The sequence below is a fragment of the Hyperolius riggenbachi genome, chromosome 1 (genome assembly GCF_040937935.1).
Source record: "Hyperolius riggenbachi isolate aHypRig1 chromosome 1, aHypRig1.pri, whole genome shotgun sequence".
Classification (NCBI taxonomy): Eukaryota; Metazoa; Chordata; class Amphibia; order Anura; family Hyperoliidae; genus Hyperolius; species Hyperolius riggenbachi.
Genome location: NC_090646.1, coordinates 503,571,275 through 503,588,180, shown reverse-complemented (window position 1 = coordinate 503,588,180; position 16,906 = coordinate 503,571,275). Strand labels below are relative to the sequence as shown.

The window sequence follows — 16,906 nt, the reverse complement described above, 5'->3', positions numbered from 1 at the left end:
CAACAGTGGCAAAATGTACCAACCCTAACTAACAAATGCACACAAAAAATGACGACAGACAAATAATGCAAACACTTGTTAATCGGTTGCCTCACACCAGACAACAGCAAGCGTTTGTGCCAGAGAAGACAGACTGAAGGAGTAACCAGTAGCAACCGCAGCTAAGGTTGTACTCCAAGAGTCGGACAAGGGAGATCCACCGCCTCTACCGCTAGGGCGAATGCGATCTAGGAGCGAGACCAAACGATTCACTGTCAGCCACCGCAGGTGACAGTATAATCCTAAGGACAAGACAATACAGACAGGAATGAACAGTACAAATAAAACAGAACCTGACCGTACTATAAGAAGTGCTGAACGCACTCCCCAATAATTAACTACACTAGCATATTCGCACAAGATACAAAAAGGTTGAGGCTCCAAGGTAAGTTTCCCTAATCAGAAAACTGTGTCGAGCAAGGCATTCTGGTAGGAAGTGACATTTATACTAGAAACCCTCAAAGGAAGCAGACAAGCAATTTGCATGACAAGTAGATGCAAATCAGTCAGCCTTGCAAACTGACAAAAAAGGACTCCTTTCCCTGGACTGAACCATGCAAACTGCATAGGAAACACAGCAGTCCAGCAGAGCGGATTCTGACATAAGGATTATGGAAAGTGCAGTCATATGTCCAGTAGGTGGTTTGTGCAGGAAACATTAGTTTTCTCCGAATAGCTTTGCTTTTAGTATTATAAACTGGGGCTAGAAAAATCATGTCATCAGGATATTCAAAACCATTCTGAGGCATTTGCAAGCTTTTTTCTTTAATATTTAAATCAAGTCTAATCATATTAGAATTTGTATGGTTACTTTTCTCTGATCCAGGACTTCATAAAATAAATGTCCATATTGCTTGCTTTCCTATGCTGCCAAATACAGAAATATTGCTTAATGTGACCAATAGTAGTGAGTAGTGAGGTCAGAAGATCAGCATGAATGCTACGGAAGTAGCTATACAAGGACATTTGTAGCATAATTACAGTCATTTCTGTCAAGCTGAGGGTCACATAAATGTTATTTGCCCTATATAACACATTGTTGTGGTTATTGCATTTTCCAAATAACTGGTGAGAAAGGTATGCAGTAAGAACTTCAGGAAAAAATGTTTGGGATACTGTTTTCATCATTGTTCTTCAGATTAAAAGAGCTCAATTGCAGTGGAGATGAAAATCTGATTAGGTGTTTTTTTTTTTTCTACTAGAAGGCATACATGGATTGCATGGTGCTCCTGTTCTTTGTATTCCTGGCAACAGTTCTTCTAGGTATTCATTGAAATCCAGCATTGTCCCCTTTTACCAGTGATTCACGGGCAGCAAAGACAGTGAGAGCTGCTTTGTATCCCGTAGAATGGAGGCGTTTTGAAGATGTGTCTAATGCTGATGGGAGTTCCTTTTCAAGGTTACTCTGGCTCCATGTGACATCAAATAACAAAATGCATCAGATTTCTGGAGGATGCTGAGTTTTAGTAATTGTCTTTTTTGTCATTTACGTCCTTGTGCTGTATCTGGGGAGTATATTTCGCATATTTCAACCAAATGCTGTTTTATTTTTATGTACAATTTGTATGTATGCTGGGATCCTTTTGATATACATGATACTGTATTGAAATTTAAAGGAGGTTTTAAGACCCATGTGATGTAACAGCTTTCCCAGTGTTCAGGCTTGCAGCAGATATCCTTGTTCTAAGTAAGCATTCACACTGAGCTCGCTGTGCTATTCACATTTGTTTTTCGGCAGAGCGAAAATGCATTAGCAATGACAGCCCATGTACTGTAGTGTACATCAGTGGACTCACTCACGTTTAATGCAATTTTCTGTTTGCAGTAAAAAAAAAAAATAACGTTCAAGAAAGAAGGATATGGTGCATTGACACTGTGTCTAGGGGACCATATTTGTAAGGTTGTGGCTGTGAGCCTGCAATGTGGCTGCTATCAGCGTGCTCAGATTTGAATAGTAGCAATCTACACTCAAGAGAAGGAAAAGAGTGGTAGTGGGCACTGCTGGTGAGCTTGTTTAATCATGTGCCTTTCTCACAGTGAAAATGACAACATTGGCTATCATTCATAAAAGTGCTTTCGGTAAATTAAATCCGTGCGGAGAAACACCGCTGTCGGTATTTCAGCCATGTGGGTGGTCATTCATAAAAATGTTGCCTGTTGCGGTAGGAGTGCGGAGATATTCCGCTGTAGGCTGGCGTTAGGCTGTCGGTAGGCATGCGGAAACAGGAGAAGCTGGCCGAGTCCCTCCATGCGGTGTTCTCTCTGCTGCTGCTTGGGAGGTCTGTCCCATTCACTTACATGTACTCCGCATGCCTATCACTACATCCAGGGGAGCGGTAATCCCCGTCCGCATACCGCTTGTGTAAAGTTTTATGAATTTACATTTTGTTACATTTCCGCATGGAATCACTACACAATGCGGTAATTTATCGCTCTGCTCGGGAAAGTCAGCTTCGCATGCGGAAACAGCCTTTATGAATACACATTTTGCTCAGTGTTTGGTAAAGTCGGATGTTTTTAGCGTTTCCGTGTGCGGGAACGCTTTATGAATGATAGCCATTGTGTAGTCAAAATGAAGCACATACTGGTACAGGCATTGAGACGGATGGTGGGAGCAGGGTGCTGGAAGCCTGACTGTCGTTTCGTGCGGATGCCTCCATAGACGTTCATCTCTGTGAGTCTCCATAGAAGTGCATCTGCGCAAAACATCCATCAGGCTTCCAGCCCCCACCATCCGTCCTCAATGCCTGTACTGGTATGTACTTTGTTTTGACTATACTATGTTAGAATTTTAACTGAGACGAATGCACATGATTAAACAAGCTTGCCAGCTGTGCCGACTACCGCTATTTTTCTTCTCTTATGAGGTATAAAACTTACTGTTCTGTTTTGTCACTGCACATTTGTTCCTGTATTATTCAAAAAACATGTTTTCGGTGCTTGACTCTGAGGCTGGGCACTGCTATAGCACTAATGCTATAACCCCGCGCAAGGTTATTTCTGGGTTCTGGTAATCCAAGTTGTTACTGGAATAGTATATAGAGCTGCTTGGAATTTGAGCAGCATCAGGATGAGCCATCATTCAGCTCACCATGTGCCCACTGGCGGCATACATATACGTACGCCCAATCTGGGCACTTTCTTCAGATATGTTTCAACAATCCGAGCGACAAAATTCTGTATTTCAATTGACCGCTTTACGTGGCTTTCTCTACAATTGGATAAAAAAAAAATCTGATCAAGTGATCACATCTAAGGAAAATATTGTAATGCTATAGGGCACCAAGCCTTGTATAGACATTAGACCAGTGCAATCGCGTCCATGCAAAAAGGGCATTGGGAAAAAAAGGCATGTTATGTGAACGATAAGGAGTAATAGCGTTTATAAAAATATTGTGTTGTATTTTGTTTACAATAATGTTTTACAAATTGAAAACCTAATAATGTCTATGAAATCGCAAATTGTGAACACAATAATCTTCCCTATTTTGAAAGAGAAACTTATAATTATGTTTGTTAAAAAACGATAATGTGTATAACCTTCCTTTATCGTTTATTCATATTATAAAATCTGAAAATATTGTTTATAACAATGAAAAAAAAATGTAAGTATGTTCATAATAACTGTAGTAAAACATTAGTAAATATTACTAAAATTTTACTACAGCTAAACCTAACCCTACTCTCACACAGAACCCGCCCTCTACCTATCCCTAACCCTTAGACCCCCCTGGTGGCGTCTAACCCTAACACACCCCTGGTGGTGCCTAACCCAAAATCCCCCCTAGTGGTGCCTAACCCTAAGATCCCCTTGGTGGTGCCTAACTCTAAGACCCCCCTGGTGGTGCCTAACTCTAAGACCCCCCTTGTGGTGCCTAACCCTACACCCCCTGGTGGTGCCTAACCCTAAGACCCCCCCCCCCTTAGTGATCGCTTTATTGTGTGGAGTTTGGAGAGTAATGTTTTACAAATAGTGACTGTAAAAAATATTTTACAATCTACGTTACGTACTGATCGCTTTATTTTGTGAATAGTAATGTTTTACAAACAGTAAGGGATAAAATGTTAAATAATGTTTTAGTTAGATACAATAAATATGTAAACGTTATTCAAGGGCACATTTTGTAAACTTAAATCATCACAAGCGCCGTTAGAAAACATTAACACTAAGACCCCCCTTAGTGATTGCTTTATTATGTGGATAATAATGTTTTACAAATAGTGACTGTAAAACATATATTACAATTTACTTACTGATTGCTTTATTATGTGGAAATTAATGTTTTACAAAGACTAAGTGATAACATTTAAAATAATGTTTTAGTTAAATACGATAGATATGTCTAGTATGTTTGTAAACGTGATTTGTCAAGTGATTTGTCATTTTGTAAACTTAAATCATCACAAGCGCTGTTTGAAAACGTTAATAATCTCAGGAGCTAGCAGTTAGCTAGGTGGTTTTTTTTTTTCTTTTTAGTGTATTTATTTTGTTTTTTTCACACTTTCCTGGACACTAAGTAAATGAGGTTTTATATTTTATAAAAAGTATTATCCAGTCCCCTTTTACTTATGAAAAGGAAACTCAAATACATGTATATTAAATGAACAGAGGCACCAGATTTAGTATAAAATAATTAAGAACAGTTTAAAAAGGGAGGTAATGGTAATAGCATTTGTGGAGTTACATTTGATTGTTTTGAGTCTACTTGGGGAGTTAAAGGACAACTGTAAAGAGAGTGATATCACTGGCCAACTGAGGGGGCTATTCCGGGTGTCTGGAACCTCCCCCCTGCACTGAGCTGTGTATTCAGCCAGGGAAGCCCGCATAATATAAACAGCCTCATTCTCCCTCCCTTCTTACTTCTGGTGCTTCCCTCCAGCTAATAGAATGAGAGAGGCAGCCCAGCTTCCCTCACAAGAAGATGCAGCCTGCAGTGAGAGAATGTTGATTATGGAGTCCTGGACTTTCCACAGCACAGAAGTGTCTGACATGATGAAATTAGAGTGCATGCAAGCTGGTAAATATGCACAGCATGATGCAGAGCTTGCCTGGACTCAGGGTCTGTGGGCAAACATCTGTCTGGTCTCTCCTCATTGTTATAATGACTGCATGTGTGGGTAAGGTGTATAACAAGCTGAAAAGTTTTTGACAGTCCCTAGACTCCACGAGGGCTTCTTTCTGACTTGTGTGAGAGACTGACAGGGACAGGAGTCCGATTACAGGCAAGTAGCCTGTGTGATGTGGGACGGCAATACAGATAAGTTCTCTGCTCCATCTCAGGCTATTCTCAATTTCTCTACTCCTCTCTCTGGGCTAGTGCAACGCCAAAATGACAATAGCAATCGCTAGCAATTTGTGAGTGTGATTTTGTGAAGTGATTTTCAGAGCGATTTTTGAATGAATTGCTCAAAAACATGCTACATGCAGTATACCTGCGATTTTGAAAAAATCACAACGCTGCTGTGGGAACACCCACATAGGGTAACATTAGTCAAGCGCTTTTCAAATCACTGTTGATTTGAAAAACGCTCAGAAGCACTCTTGGTGTGCACCAGCCTCCTTCATTCACCTTTGTTTCCCTCTTCCCCTAGAGCTGGCTGTGTGTTCTTGTCATACAGGAAAGCTAAATAAAAGGGCAATCCTGGTGAGGCAAAATATTATTATTTAGTATTTATATAGCGCCGCCATCTTCCGCAGATGCATATATCCCTGCATCATATGGGTATCGCTTGCGCTATGTGACACTATGTAGCATATTCCACTGAATTGTCCAAACTAAGTCTATCTCCTGTTCCTCTCTTGGGGAGTTGTTCCAGCGCTGTACCCCGTTCACATTTGCTGCTACCAGAAGCCCTCAGAAACACTCGTGTCCTTGAGTACTTCCAAAGATAGGCAGCTCCGTAATACGCCAGCGCACTTTTGTGCATGGGCAGTATGGAGCCACCTGTATTCGGAAGCATTCGGGGACATACGTGCTTCTGGACCTTTCAGGAACCCCCCCCTTAAAAATTCTGCGTTTGCCCCTGTGATATGGAGGTGTCATATTTATTTCCTTTTAAACAATACCAGTAGCCTGACAGCCCTGCTGATCTATTTGGCTGCAGTAGAGTCTGAATCACACCCGAAACAAGCATGCAGCTAATCTCGTCAGATCTGCCAATAATGTCAGAAAACACCTGATATGTTGCATGCTAATTCAGGGTCTATGGCTAAAAGTATTAGAGCCAGAGGATCAGCAAGATAGCCAGGCAACTGGTATTTAAAATGAAATAAATATGACAACCTCCATATCCCTCTTGTTACAGTTGTCCTTTAAGTTTGCCATTACCTCCCTTTTTCATTATTTTATTCTAAAACTGACGCCTCTGTTCATATATTAATTTAATATCTTGAGTCCACCCTTGGTGGAGGGGTGTTGCCCCCTGTGCTTTTCCTGTTTAGAGAGAGAGAGTTTTAACCCGAGTGGGGTGGGGATCAGGGATGCTCAAATTCGGCTTCGGGAGATATCCGGATTTTTGCTATCCGGATATCTCCCAGTAATGCTGTGCGGGCTGGGCGGGGGGTCAAGCTTACCTCTCTGACGTCTTCTTCGGTCGTCCCTCGGCGCCTCCCACGATGCGCTCCAAGCGGCGGTCACCTGATTACAAACACTTCCTCCTTCCGGGTTGAAGGAGGAAGTGTTTGTAATCACGTGACGCGCATGGAGCGCATCGTGGGAGGCACCGAGGGACGACCAAAGAAGACGTCAGAGAGGTAAGCTTGACCCCCCCGCCCAGCCCGCACAGCATTACTGGGAGATATCCGGATAGCAAAAATCCGGATATCTCCCGAAGCCGAATTTGATCATCCCTGGTGGGGATCTAATATCCCCACCTGCCATAACAGTGGTTGCCTAAGCAGTAACCTACCTTTGTAAGTACTGTACCTCTCTTTCATCTACTAAGAGTCAGTGCCGGGACAAGGTTTTCCAGTAACAGAGGCAGAGACTGTAAAATGCCCCCTCCCCCCCCTTTCCTCCATTCCTGGGCTTTAGGGCCTGTCCAGATTCATGCATTGTGCATTTTAGCAGCACATGCTGCTATCTGCAAAGACATCAGAAAGTGCATACAAAAGCACTTTCAGATGTCTCCACTCAAGTGTTGCGCTTTGATGTGTTTGAGGAACGCATCGATTAAATGGATTTAAAAAAACAACACACAATTAAACTCAATCGGTATGTTTCAAAAGTGCATCAAAACACAATGCAGTGTGTTTTCCCCACAATGCTGTTCTCTCCTATAATGCAGGATCTGTTTGCAAGGCATTGTGGTAAAAATGCATCTAAAAACGCATGCAAAAATGCATATAAATGCCTGCATTTGTGTATGCAATTTTATCTGCGTTTTTAAGAAGGCATGAATGTGGACAGGCCCTAAGGACTCATTCACAATGCATGCACGAATGCAATTTCATGCATGCGTTTCTGTCTAACAGAATGCATAAACAACGTCCAATTGAAACCGCATGTGTCACCCGCTAAGATGTTCTCTGCTGTGTTACAATGCAAAACTTGCGAAACCTCACTGTACTGTGAACGCTAACATGAAATTCTATGGACTTTCATGCTACCATGCGCATTTCACATTACGTGCACTGAGTCATTACTGACAGCAGTGCACATAGTGTGAATGAGCCCTTAGGGCTCTTTTCCGCTTAGAAATGGGATTGCAATCGCATTTACACTTTGATTGCATTTCTTCCTAATTTCCATCACCACAACTGAGCTCCTATGCAAAGTATAAGAGCTCAATCTCACCGAAATCTCAGCAGCAGGACAACGATTGCGTTCGAGAAAAAAAACAGGCTGCAAACAAATCACATTAATCGAAACGTTCGCCACGGTTTCCATCTGTCCATCTTGTGAACGATCCACTAGTGATTGGAATTGAATTGCTAAACACTGATAGTGAAAAAGGGACCTTTGTATGGGAAACAAATCGAGGAAGCCAATCAGTATTTCTAATGCTAGGAATACACTATGCGATTTTCTGTCAAATTTACTGTCAGACTGATTATTTCCGACAGGTCCAATCTAATTTCTGATCCATTTTCTGACTGATTTCCATTCATTTCTAAGGAAAATCGATCAGAAAATCATTTGGAAATCAGATAGGACCTGTAGGAAATAATCAATCTATGGAAACAATAATCAATCTGACAGTAAATCTGACAAAAAAGCTCTTTGTGTATTCCTAGCATTACACAGACCTGCCTCTTTCAAGTGCAATAAAACCTTAACCAATTCCAGATGTCAGCAACTTTTCCCGGGGAGGCTAGGGAGGAGGAGGGTTTTGGCTCTCTGCTCCGGGACCATTTCTAACAGCTGCGTGGTCTCCTGGTACAAATCAGCTACCCTCGTGTGCCGGAACACTGAAGAACATGACGCCTTGTCAGCAGGACCATTTCAAAAGTAGAGTGCCTTAACTCTGGCGGCTTTCTCCTTCTATTTGCTGGGCACTAGCAGAGAGACTGCGCATCTGTGAGAGGAACTGAGCCAGAAGCTGGGGAGGCGGGAGCAGCGAGACAATCAGCTGTGAGGCAACGCACGACAGACGTCCAGCCATCCTCAAAGGCACCCACTCCGCAGCTACTTAGGGAGGGAGAATGGGCGGAGGTAATCAGGTGGCAATTGATTGGCAGTGGGCGGACTCGCTAGTGACTGTGCGTGATACTACTGCAGAGACAGATTGTGGGCCAGCGCTTTAACACCTCCTGCTTATGCATGTAGGCCGCAGCTAATTGACGGGCAGGCAGAAATTATGGTACACCGGCGGGAAGAGTGGAGAATGCGCCCTCAAGGCCCTGCGCCCAGAGGCTGGGGCCTCTCCAGCCTCTGCCTCGGCCCGGCTCTGCTAAGAGTTATTGTATTGTGCTAATTTACTACACTATCAAGGCCTCTCAATCGCTTTTCCCCTTGTGTTTTTAAAGCAAAATGGAACTAAACATAAAGTACCTCAGTTTATGCCAGGTCTCTGTAATTGCAATATTTTAAAGTGATGAGACTGACGCTGCACCCTGGCTGATGCAAATCTGAATTCTCCTGCTGCACCAATGCGTTGCTATTGGATTTGAGATGTAATCTGCAAACAAAAAACAAAAAAAGCTGCAGAAGCAATAATTTTTCCATGCATGAATCGTAAACAGGCTATTGATTTCAATAGGCTGTGATTTGGGGTCTAAATTCGGATGCAGGAAACAGAATGAATCATGCTAAGTGATTACCTTTTAAAATGATGAAGTTTTAAAGTTCTTTATCTATAGAATTGATGAGCATTTTCAGTGCACTCAGTCTTCTGAGTATGAGTAGGGTCATGTGTCATCAATGGATTAAAGCAGGATTGTCAGCCATAAAATCACATTCCATTTACCCACTGCTCTGTGTTTATTAAGCAGTCTACAACTTGACCCTGCATTGCAGGCATTCCAATACAATCATACATATTTCTTCTGTAATATATCTTATATCAATCAGCCTGGCTATACGTGGTACATTGCTGAGGAGAGGGAAGCTTGTTATTTCCCCTCTCACATTCCTGCTCCTCACTGATTGGAAGAGGGGAGTTCAGTGTGGCACAAGGCTGAGAAGGGAGAAGCTGCTGAAATACGATCTATGTTGTGCTCTCATGTGTCTACAAAGCAAGCTAGATATGACAGTGCAGTTTCTAGGAGGATAAAAAAGACTAAAGGAGGAAATAACATCAGGATTGGCTTCAGTCAGAGGCAGCAAACATGGAAAATGCCTGTTTTCTCTTTATTTACTGTTTACAATTCCATAAAATCAAAACATGGACAGTACAATACATATGTTATGTAAGTAGAACAAGGATTTATCTGCTTATATATGTTTTTTTCCCTGGGATAAATAGCTGTCCCTCTGCTTTAATGAATAACTGACCACCAGCAAGTTAGCACATCTCACATATTCATAGAGAGATCAGCTTTGAGACACTCCTATTCCAAACGGTTTCATCTTAAAAAGAAGGCCTTTAAACAATTTTACTATTACGGCATAGCTGCATGCCGAGCTGCTCTCTTTATGTGCCTTTAGTTATGCTGTAAAGATCAAATCCCCCCATCCTTCAAACTGCAGTTTTCAATAATGTATCCTAGCTAAAGTAACCTGCAATGTTTACTTTTTTTTCTGCATATAAGTAGACTAGAAACTCAAGCAGAGCTGGTATTTTCTGTCTTCATTTCAGCAGGTGTAAAATCTGTCAGATCAATATGTAATATCATAGTAGAGTACAGTCCTAGTTTAGCTTAACTGATGATTGGAGCTAACCACTTTACTACGGAGCTGTATATTAATACAGCGTTCTCTCTGCAGTTTTCAGCTTATCATAAGAGCTGAAGTAAAGCAGCGCTCACAATTTGATGGCATACAGTCTGACAGAAAAGTGACTTTGGAATCTACCGTGACTTTGTCAGTGGGTTCTGCAGCTGCAAGGAAGGCAACCGTTGGGTGCTGTCTGAAGCCTGGTATGCATATCCAATTTTGATTGGCCAGTAACTGGCCAGCTCTACCACCTCATTTTAATATTTGAGCCAACAGGTTTTGAATACTATGAATATATTGTGTAGGTAAACTCTCATACTACATGGAAAAGGTAAAAGGGGCCAGTTGTTGGTCAATCAAAACTGAATGTGTATACTAGGCTTCAGTCTGTAGCCCAGATGAACACAATGCAATGCACTTGCAAGCATGCACCTGTGCTCATTACTCCATGGGACATCTGAGAAACTTACCAGGGTCTCCCACACTGCTGTCAGATACCTCTCCCCCCTCGGCAGAGAGAGATCAGCATCAGGAAGCAACCCTGTTTTAAAAGGGTCAAATATCTGGGTTGACTTTTACACAATGTCAACCTCTGTTTGGTTATATAAAATATCTAATATATTTGACAGATTGTCATAAGTACTGTTACATTTTGTGCTTTCTATTTTGTTATTCTAAAGACTGTGATTGTCGGATTTCACTTTGATTAATGCATTTTTATTTAAATCCTCTAACCAGGTGAATATTGGTATCCTTATTGCAGTAACCAGAATCATATCCAGAATTAGTGCTGACAACTACAAAGTCCACAGAGATGCCAATGCATTCAAGTAAGTAGTGATGATGTGACACAGAGGTGGATGCAGGAATTATTAAACGTTGTCTATTCAGATGCAATGCGCTGAACAGTAGTTTATTTAACAAAAAAGATATTGAATTCTTGATGGCAATTTAAATTCAACCATTAGGGCAGAATTATAAAAATGAGAATGAGTAATGAAAGGAATGTGCCTTATTCGTTGACCAGCAATTCAGTGTTGCCTTTCATTTTATAACTTGCACCAGAAAATGAGTTTGTTTCTGCTAAAGCCAACACAGACACTCTTCCTCGCTACGTTTTAAAAATATCGACTCCTGTACTTTCTCAAACATAATTAAATGAAATCAGGTTTCTGCAGCAGGACGTGTATTTCAGTCAAGAAGATGAGTAATGAACAGGTTGGACAAGGTTGTCCATATACTGTATATACTCATCAGCAGTTCAAGTCAGGATAAACAACCACACAAATAAAGAGTTTCTGCTGTACAGTACATTTTAAATAATGTATTGGTGACATCTACTGGCTGGAGGTAAAAACACCCCAAGGACCTCATTGTTAAGTTTCCTGCAGCTTTTGCGCTGGCTCACTCTGTGCTTGCTCAGATATAAGGGGTTAAACTCTCTCAGCTGTTGAACTGCAGGAGTCTTATCTCTTTTTGGATTTTGTAAAGAACAAATAATTTCCTGTATCGTACAGATGTGGAAAAGACATTATACTTCCATGGGCCTATTTTACTACTTCACACCTAGACCTGTTTCCCTTTATGCACTAGAGCAGTTTAGACATTTTAGCTATTCCCCTATTTAATCTGCAATAATATTATCACTATTTATGACACCTTTGTGCATTTTTTGGGGGAGAGGGAGGGGGTGGGACTAGATACATTTTTAGGTGCGATTTAACCCAATAATTATTTTCTTTACTATATATTTAAAAAAATTAAAAAAATGGACAAAGTAGAGTGTTTTACGTTTTAATTTTTCATTAATTATGATTTTGAAATAAAAAATGCTACTGTAAATTAAAAAAAAAACACACAAATTAAAGCAGACCTGAACTCAGAAGTCCTCTCTGCTCTAAAAGATACGCAACAACATAATAACCTTTAAACAAATAAAACATTTCTTTGTTACAGCTGATACAAATCCTAAAATAAAGCTGTGCTGTTTCTACTTCCTGATTCATGGAAACAGACATATTGGTAACTGCAGGTAAGGTCAGAATATGGGACCGGCACTAGATCACTGGTTACACACTGAGGGAATGGTGTAAGCACTGTGCCGCCAGAAAAAAAATTACAGTTCAATATAACAAGCGTGTAGTGAAGCAGCTTCCGGGCACCAGTTGCTATTAACCACTTCCGGACCGCCGTATAGACAATTGGCGGCCGGGAAGTGGACCCCGCAAGGACCGCCATATTGACAAATGGCGGCGGTCCTTGTAGGAGCATGGGCGGCGTGATCGCGTCATTCGTGACGCGATCGGCCGCCGGGGACTGGCTCCGCCCACCTCGTGCTGTAACCCGCCGGCCGTTTGGAAGCGCCGGCGGGTTACTAGCACCCGGATCACCGCATACAAAGTGTATAATACACTTTGTAATGTTTACAAAGTGTATTATACAGGCTGCCTCCTGCCCTGGTGGTCCCAATGTCCGAGGGACCACCAGGGCAGGCTGCAGCCACCCTATGTCGCACCCAAGCACACTGATTCCCCCCCCCCCCCTGCCCCAGATCGCCCACTCCTAAAGGTACTCATTGGACTTTGGGCCCCTTAGCGCAGTTAGGCTGCAAAAAAGTGCCAATCATGTGGTATCGCCGTACTCGGGAGAAGTAGTATAATGTGTTTTGGGGTGTATTTTTACACATACCCATGCTGAGTGGTAGAAATATCTCTGTAAATGGACAATTGTGTGTAAAAAAAATCAAACAATTGTCATTTGCAGAGATATTTCTCCCACCCAGCATGGGTATGTGTAAAAATACACCCCAAAACACATTATACTACTTCTCCTGAGTATGGCGGTACCACATGCGTGGCACTTTTTTACACCCTAAGTACGCTAAGGGGCCCAAAGTCCAATGAGTACCTTTAGGATATCACAGGTCATTTTGCGACATTTGGTTTCAAGACGACTCCTCACGGTTTAGGGCCCCTAAAATGCCAGGGCAGTATAGGAACCCCACAAATGACCCCATTCTAGAAATAAGACACCCAAAGGTATTCCGTTAGGAGTATGGTGAGTTCATAGAAGATTTTATTTTTTGTCACAAGTTAGCGGAAAATGACACTTTGTGAAAAAAAAACAATTAAAATCAATTTCCACTAACTTGTGACAAAAAAAATAAAATCTTCTATGAACTCACCATACTCCTAACGGAATACCTTGGGGTATCTTCTTTCTAAAATGGGGTCATTAGTGGGGTTCCTATACTGCCCTGGCATTTTAGGAGCCCTAAACCGTGAGGAGTAGTCTTGAAACAAAAATGACCTGTGAAATCCTAAAGGTACTCATTGGACTTTGGGCCCCTTAGCGCAGTTAGGGTGCAAAAAAGTGCCACACATGTGGTATCGCTGTACTCAGGAGAAGTAGTATAATGTGTTTTGGGGTGTATTTTTACACATACCCATGCTGAGTGGGAGAAATATCTCTGTAAATGGACAATTGTGTGTAAAAAAAAATCAAACAATTGTCATTTACAGAGATATTTCTCCCACCCAGCATGGGTATGTGTAAAAATACACCCCAAAACACATTATACTACTTCTCCTGAGTATGGCAATACCACATGTGTGGCACTTTTTTGCAGCCTAACTGCGCTAAGGGGCCCAAAGTCCAATGAGCACCTTTATGCTTTACAGGGGTGCTTACAATTTAGCACCCCCCAAAATGTCAGGATAGTAAACACACCCCACAAATGACCCCATTTTGGAAAGTAGACACTTCAAGGTATTCAGAGAGGGGCATGGTGAGTCCGTGGCAGATTTCAAGTTAGAAGAAATGGAAACTCTTTTTTTGGGGGGGCACAAAGTGTCATTTTCCGCTTACTTGTGACAAGAAATAATATCTTCTATGAACTCACCATGCCTCTCAGTGAATACTTTGGGATGCCTTCTTTCCAAAATGGGGTCATTTGGGGGGTATTTATACTATCCTGGAATTCTAGCACCTCATGAAGCATGACAGGGGCTCAGAAAAGTCAGAGATGCTTGAAAATGGGAAAATTCACTTTTTGCACCATAGTTTGTAAACGCTATAACTTTTACCCAAACCAATAAACCCTGGTCCTTAAGGGGGTAAAGCCCACGGTCCTCAAGTGGTTAAAGAGCCACCTTTATTTCATCCTCAGTCAGAGATTTAAAAAAAAAACGACAGATGATAAGCCTGACAGCCTGTTTCGCAGAGTCCAGGCTCTGCTTCTTCGGAGGCAAAGGGTGTCCTCCTCCTGTGTTCCCAGACATGTAGAAGCACATACCTTTAGCACAGTCCTTTAGATTATAAGTATGTAAGGGCAGTGTTCTCTCACCCTTTTATGTCTTGGAATTCATTATACCTTTACTCATCATGTGTTACCAATTCTGTATTTTGTTACTTTATTTTGTGTATTGCTGTACACCATTGTCTGTATTATGTACCCCATGTTTGTTTCTTACTTTGTACAGTGCCATGGAATATGTTGGTGCTATTTAAATCAATAATAATAATAATACCTGCATAGGTCTGCTGCCACCAGTCACTGCTATTGTGACTTGGAAGCTGACCAGGCTGAGGGCGGCTTCGGGCAGGCGTTGGATTGGGCAAGAAGATCCCATGAAGAGCTGGAGGAAAGAGGCCCCATACATGGCTGCTGCTGAGTGGTGTGCAGCCCTGTCAATCACAGCTGATCTCTTAGTTACTGGCGCCAATTGGCTCATGGGTGGGACCACAACGCTGTCATTGGGCCAATCACTGAACTCACTTAGTAGCTAATTGAAGGCTTCTTCGTTTATAAAATGGAGTACGCAATGAGAACCAGCTTGAAACTTGGAACCATTATCATACAATTTGCAACAATATTGCAACCATGCAAATTTAATTGAGCAAAACAGAAAGGTGAATGAGCAGCTAAAGACTAAAACACCTCAAGCCATCTTTCAGACTTTAAGGTCTGATCATCTCCAGTCTATCAATACATGCAAATTATCTTTGCAAAAGTTGTGTTGGATTCACACCCTCAGGAACAATGATCTCCTCTAGTACAACTTGTTGACACTATGCACGTGCCCAAAAAGTCTTACCAGAGGAGGATTATTTGGGGCCCTGGTCCAAGATAGTTCTCCACAGCAGGGGCCTTGATGGAGTAGATGATGTATTTGTGTTTATTTATGCATTAGCAAACCTTCCTTGTGGTCTGTCAAACATATGCCAGTCCACAAGGACGCTTGATCCTGTTGCATGTAAAGCAGCTTTGAAAGCGTATCTGACCACCCATCATAGGATGTGCTATGGAATTGTCCCTAATAATGCCAGGACAACTTTGGCAAATGTAACGGGATGGTGCTAATAACTCCTCCTCAGATCCTCTTATGAGGGAATCCCTCACGCTTTTACATCTTTTGAGTGCACAATTGGGTTTCTTGGTACTAATATATGATAGTTGGAGATCAATCTCCACCACTGACCAATGTTTCAAAAAGCAAACAAACAAACAAAAAACCTTTTGAGTACATTAGATTCCCTGCAGAAGGAAAAAATAAAGGGAAATTCTCCGCAAGGGCTGACTCTCAGGTTTCCTAGCCCAAAGCTGTGTTCTGTCCAGGATTTGAATGTGTTCTGCTGTCTTTTCTCGCAAATTCCTGTTGCAACCTTTTTCCACAAAATCATGAGAGAGCTCTGCTGCCTGTCACTAACTAATCCAATGACAGGCACAGTGTCCTTTCATCTACTTCATCCACACCAGTCTACGTACGTTAGAGTAGCTTTGGTTCCCGAGGTCACGTAACTTGAGCTGGAGCTATGCTAATGCACGTAGACTGGTGTGGATGAGAGAGAGGAAAGGACGCTGTGCCCGGCACTGGATTTGTGAGTGGCAGCATCTGCTGTGGGCATCACACTGCATATGAGTACACACGGGGGAGATGATAGAGAGCAATTGCTCTTTTGGTGGTGGCGGTGGGTGGGCAAAGAACACTGTCTGATAAGCACTGTGGAGAGGGGGAGAGAGAGGCCCAGCTTCCTTTAATGACAGTTGTAAACATAATATTGTTTTACTGGCAACTTGTGGCAATAATGTTCACATAAGTAAGTCCACTTGCACGTATATACAGGGCAGGTAGAAGGGAGGCAGGTCCCTTCCAGCTCCAGACAGAGACAAAGCAATCAGCTGGTGCACGTAAGTACAGGGCAGGTGCTGGGGAGGCAGGTGTCTTCCAGCTCCAGGCAGGAACAAAGCAATCAGCTGTTGCATGTTTGTACAGGGCAGGTGCAGGGGAGGCAGGTGAATTCCAGCTCCAGGCAGGAACAAAGCAATCAGCTGTTGCAGGTATGCACAAGGCAGGTGCATGGGAGCCAGGTGTATTCCAGCTCCAGGAAGGAACAAAGCAATCAGCTGTTGCATGTATGTACAAAGCACGTGCATGGGAGGCAGGTGTATTCCAGCTCCAGGAAGGAACAAAACAATCAGCTGTTGCATGTATGTACAGGACAGGTGGAGGGGAGGCAAGTGTTTTTCAGCTCCAGGCAGGAACAAAGCA

At 42.3% G+C, this 16,906-nt stretch overlaps 1 protein-coding gene across 1 annotated transcript in view; it reads left to right on the top strand.

Moving 5' to 3' along the window:
- LOC137532726 (adhesion G-protein coupled receptor D1-like) overlaps positions 1 to 16,906 on the top strand; it is a 603,228-nt gene that overhangs the window by 432,254 nt on the left and 154,068 nt on the right. Inside the window, exon 9 of the mRNA XM_068253608.1 lies at positions 11,094 to 11,185. Within this exon, the coding sequence (XP_068109709.1) occupies positions 11,094 to 11,185 (92 nt within the window). The remainder of the gene's footprint in view (positions 1 to 11,093; positions 11,186 to 16,906) is intronic.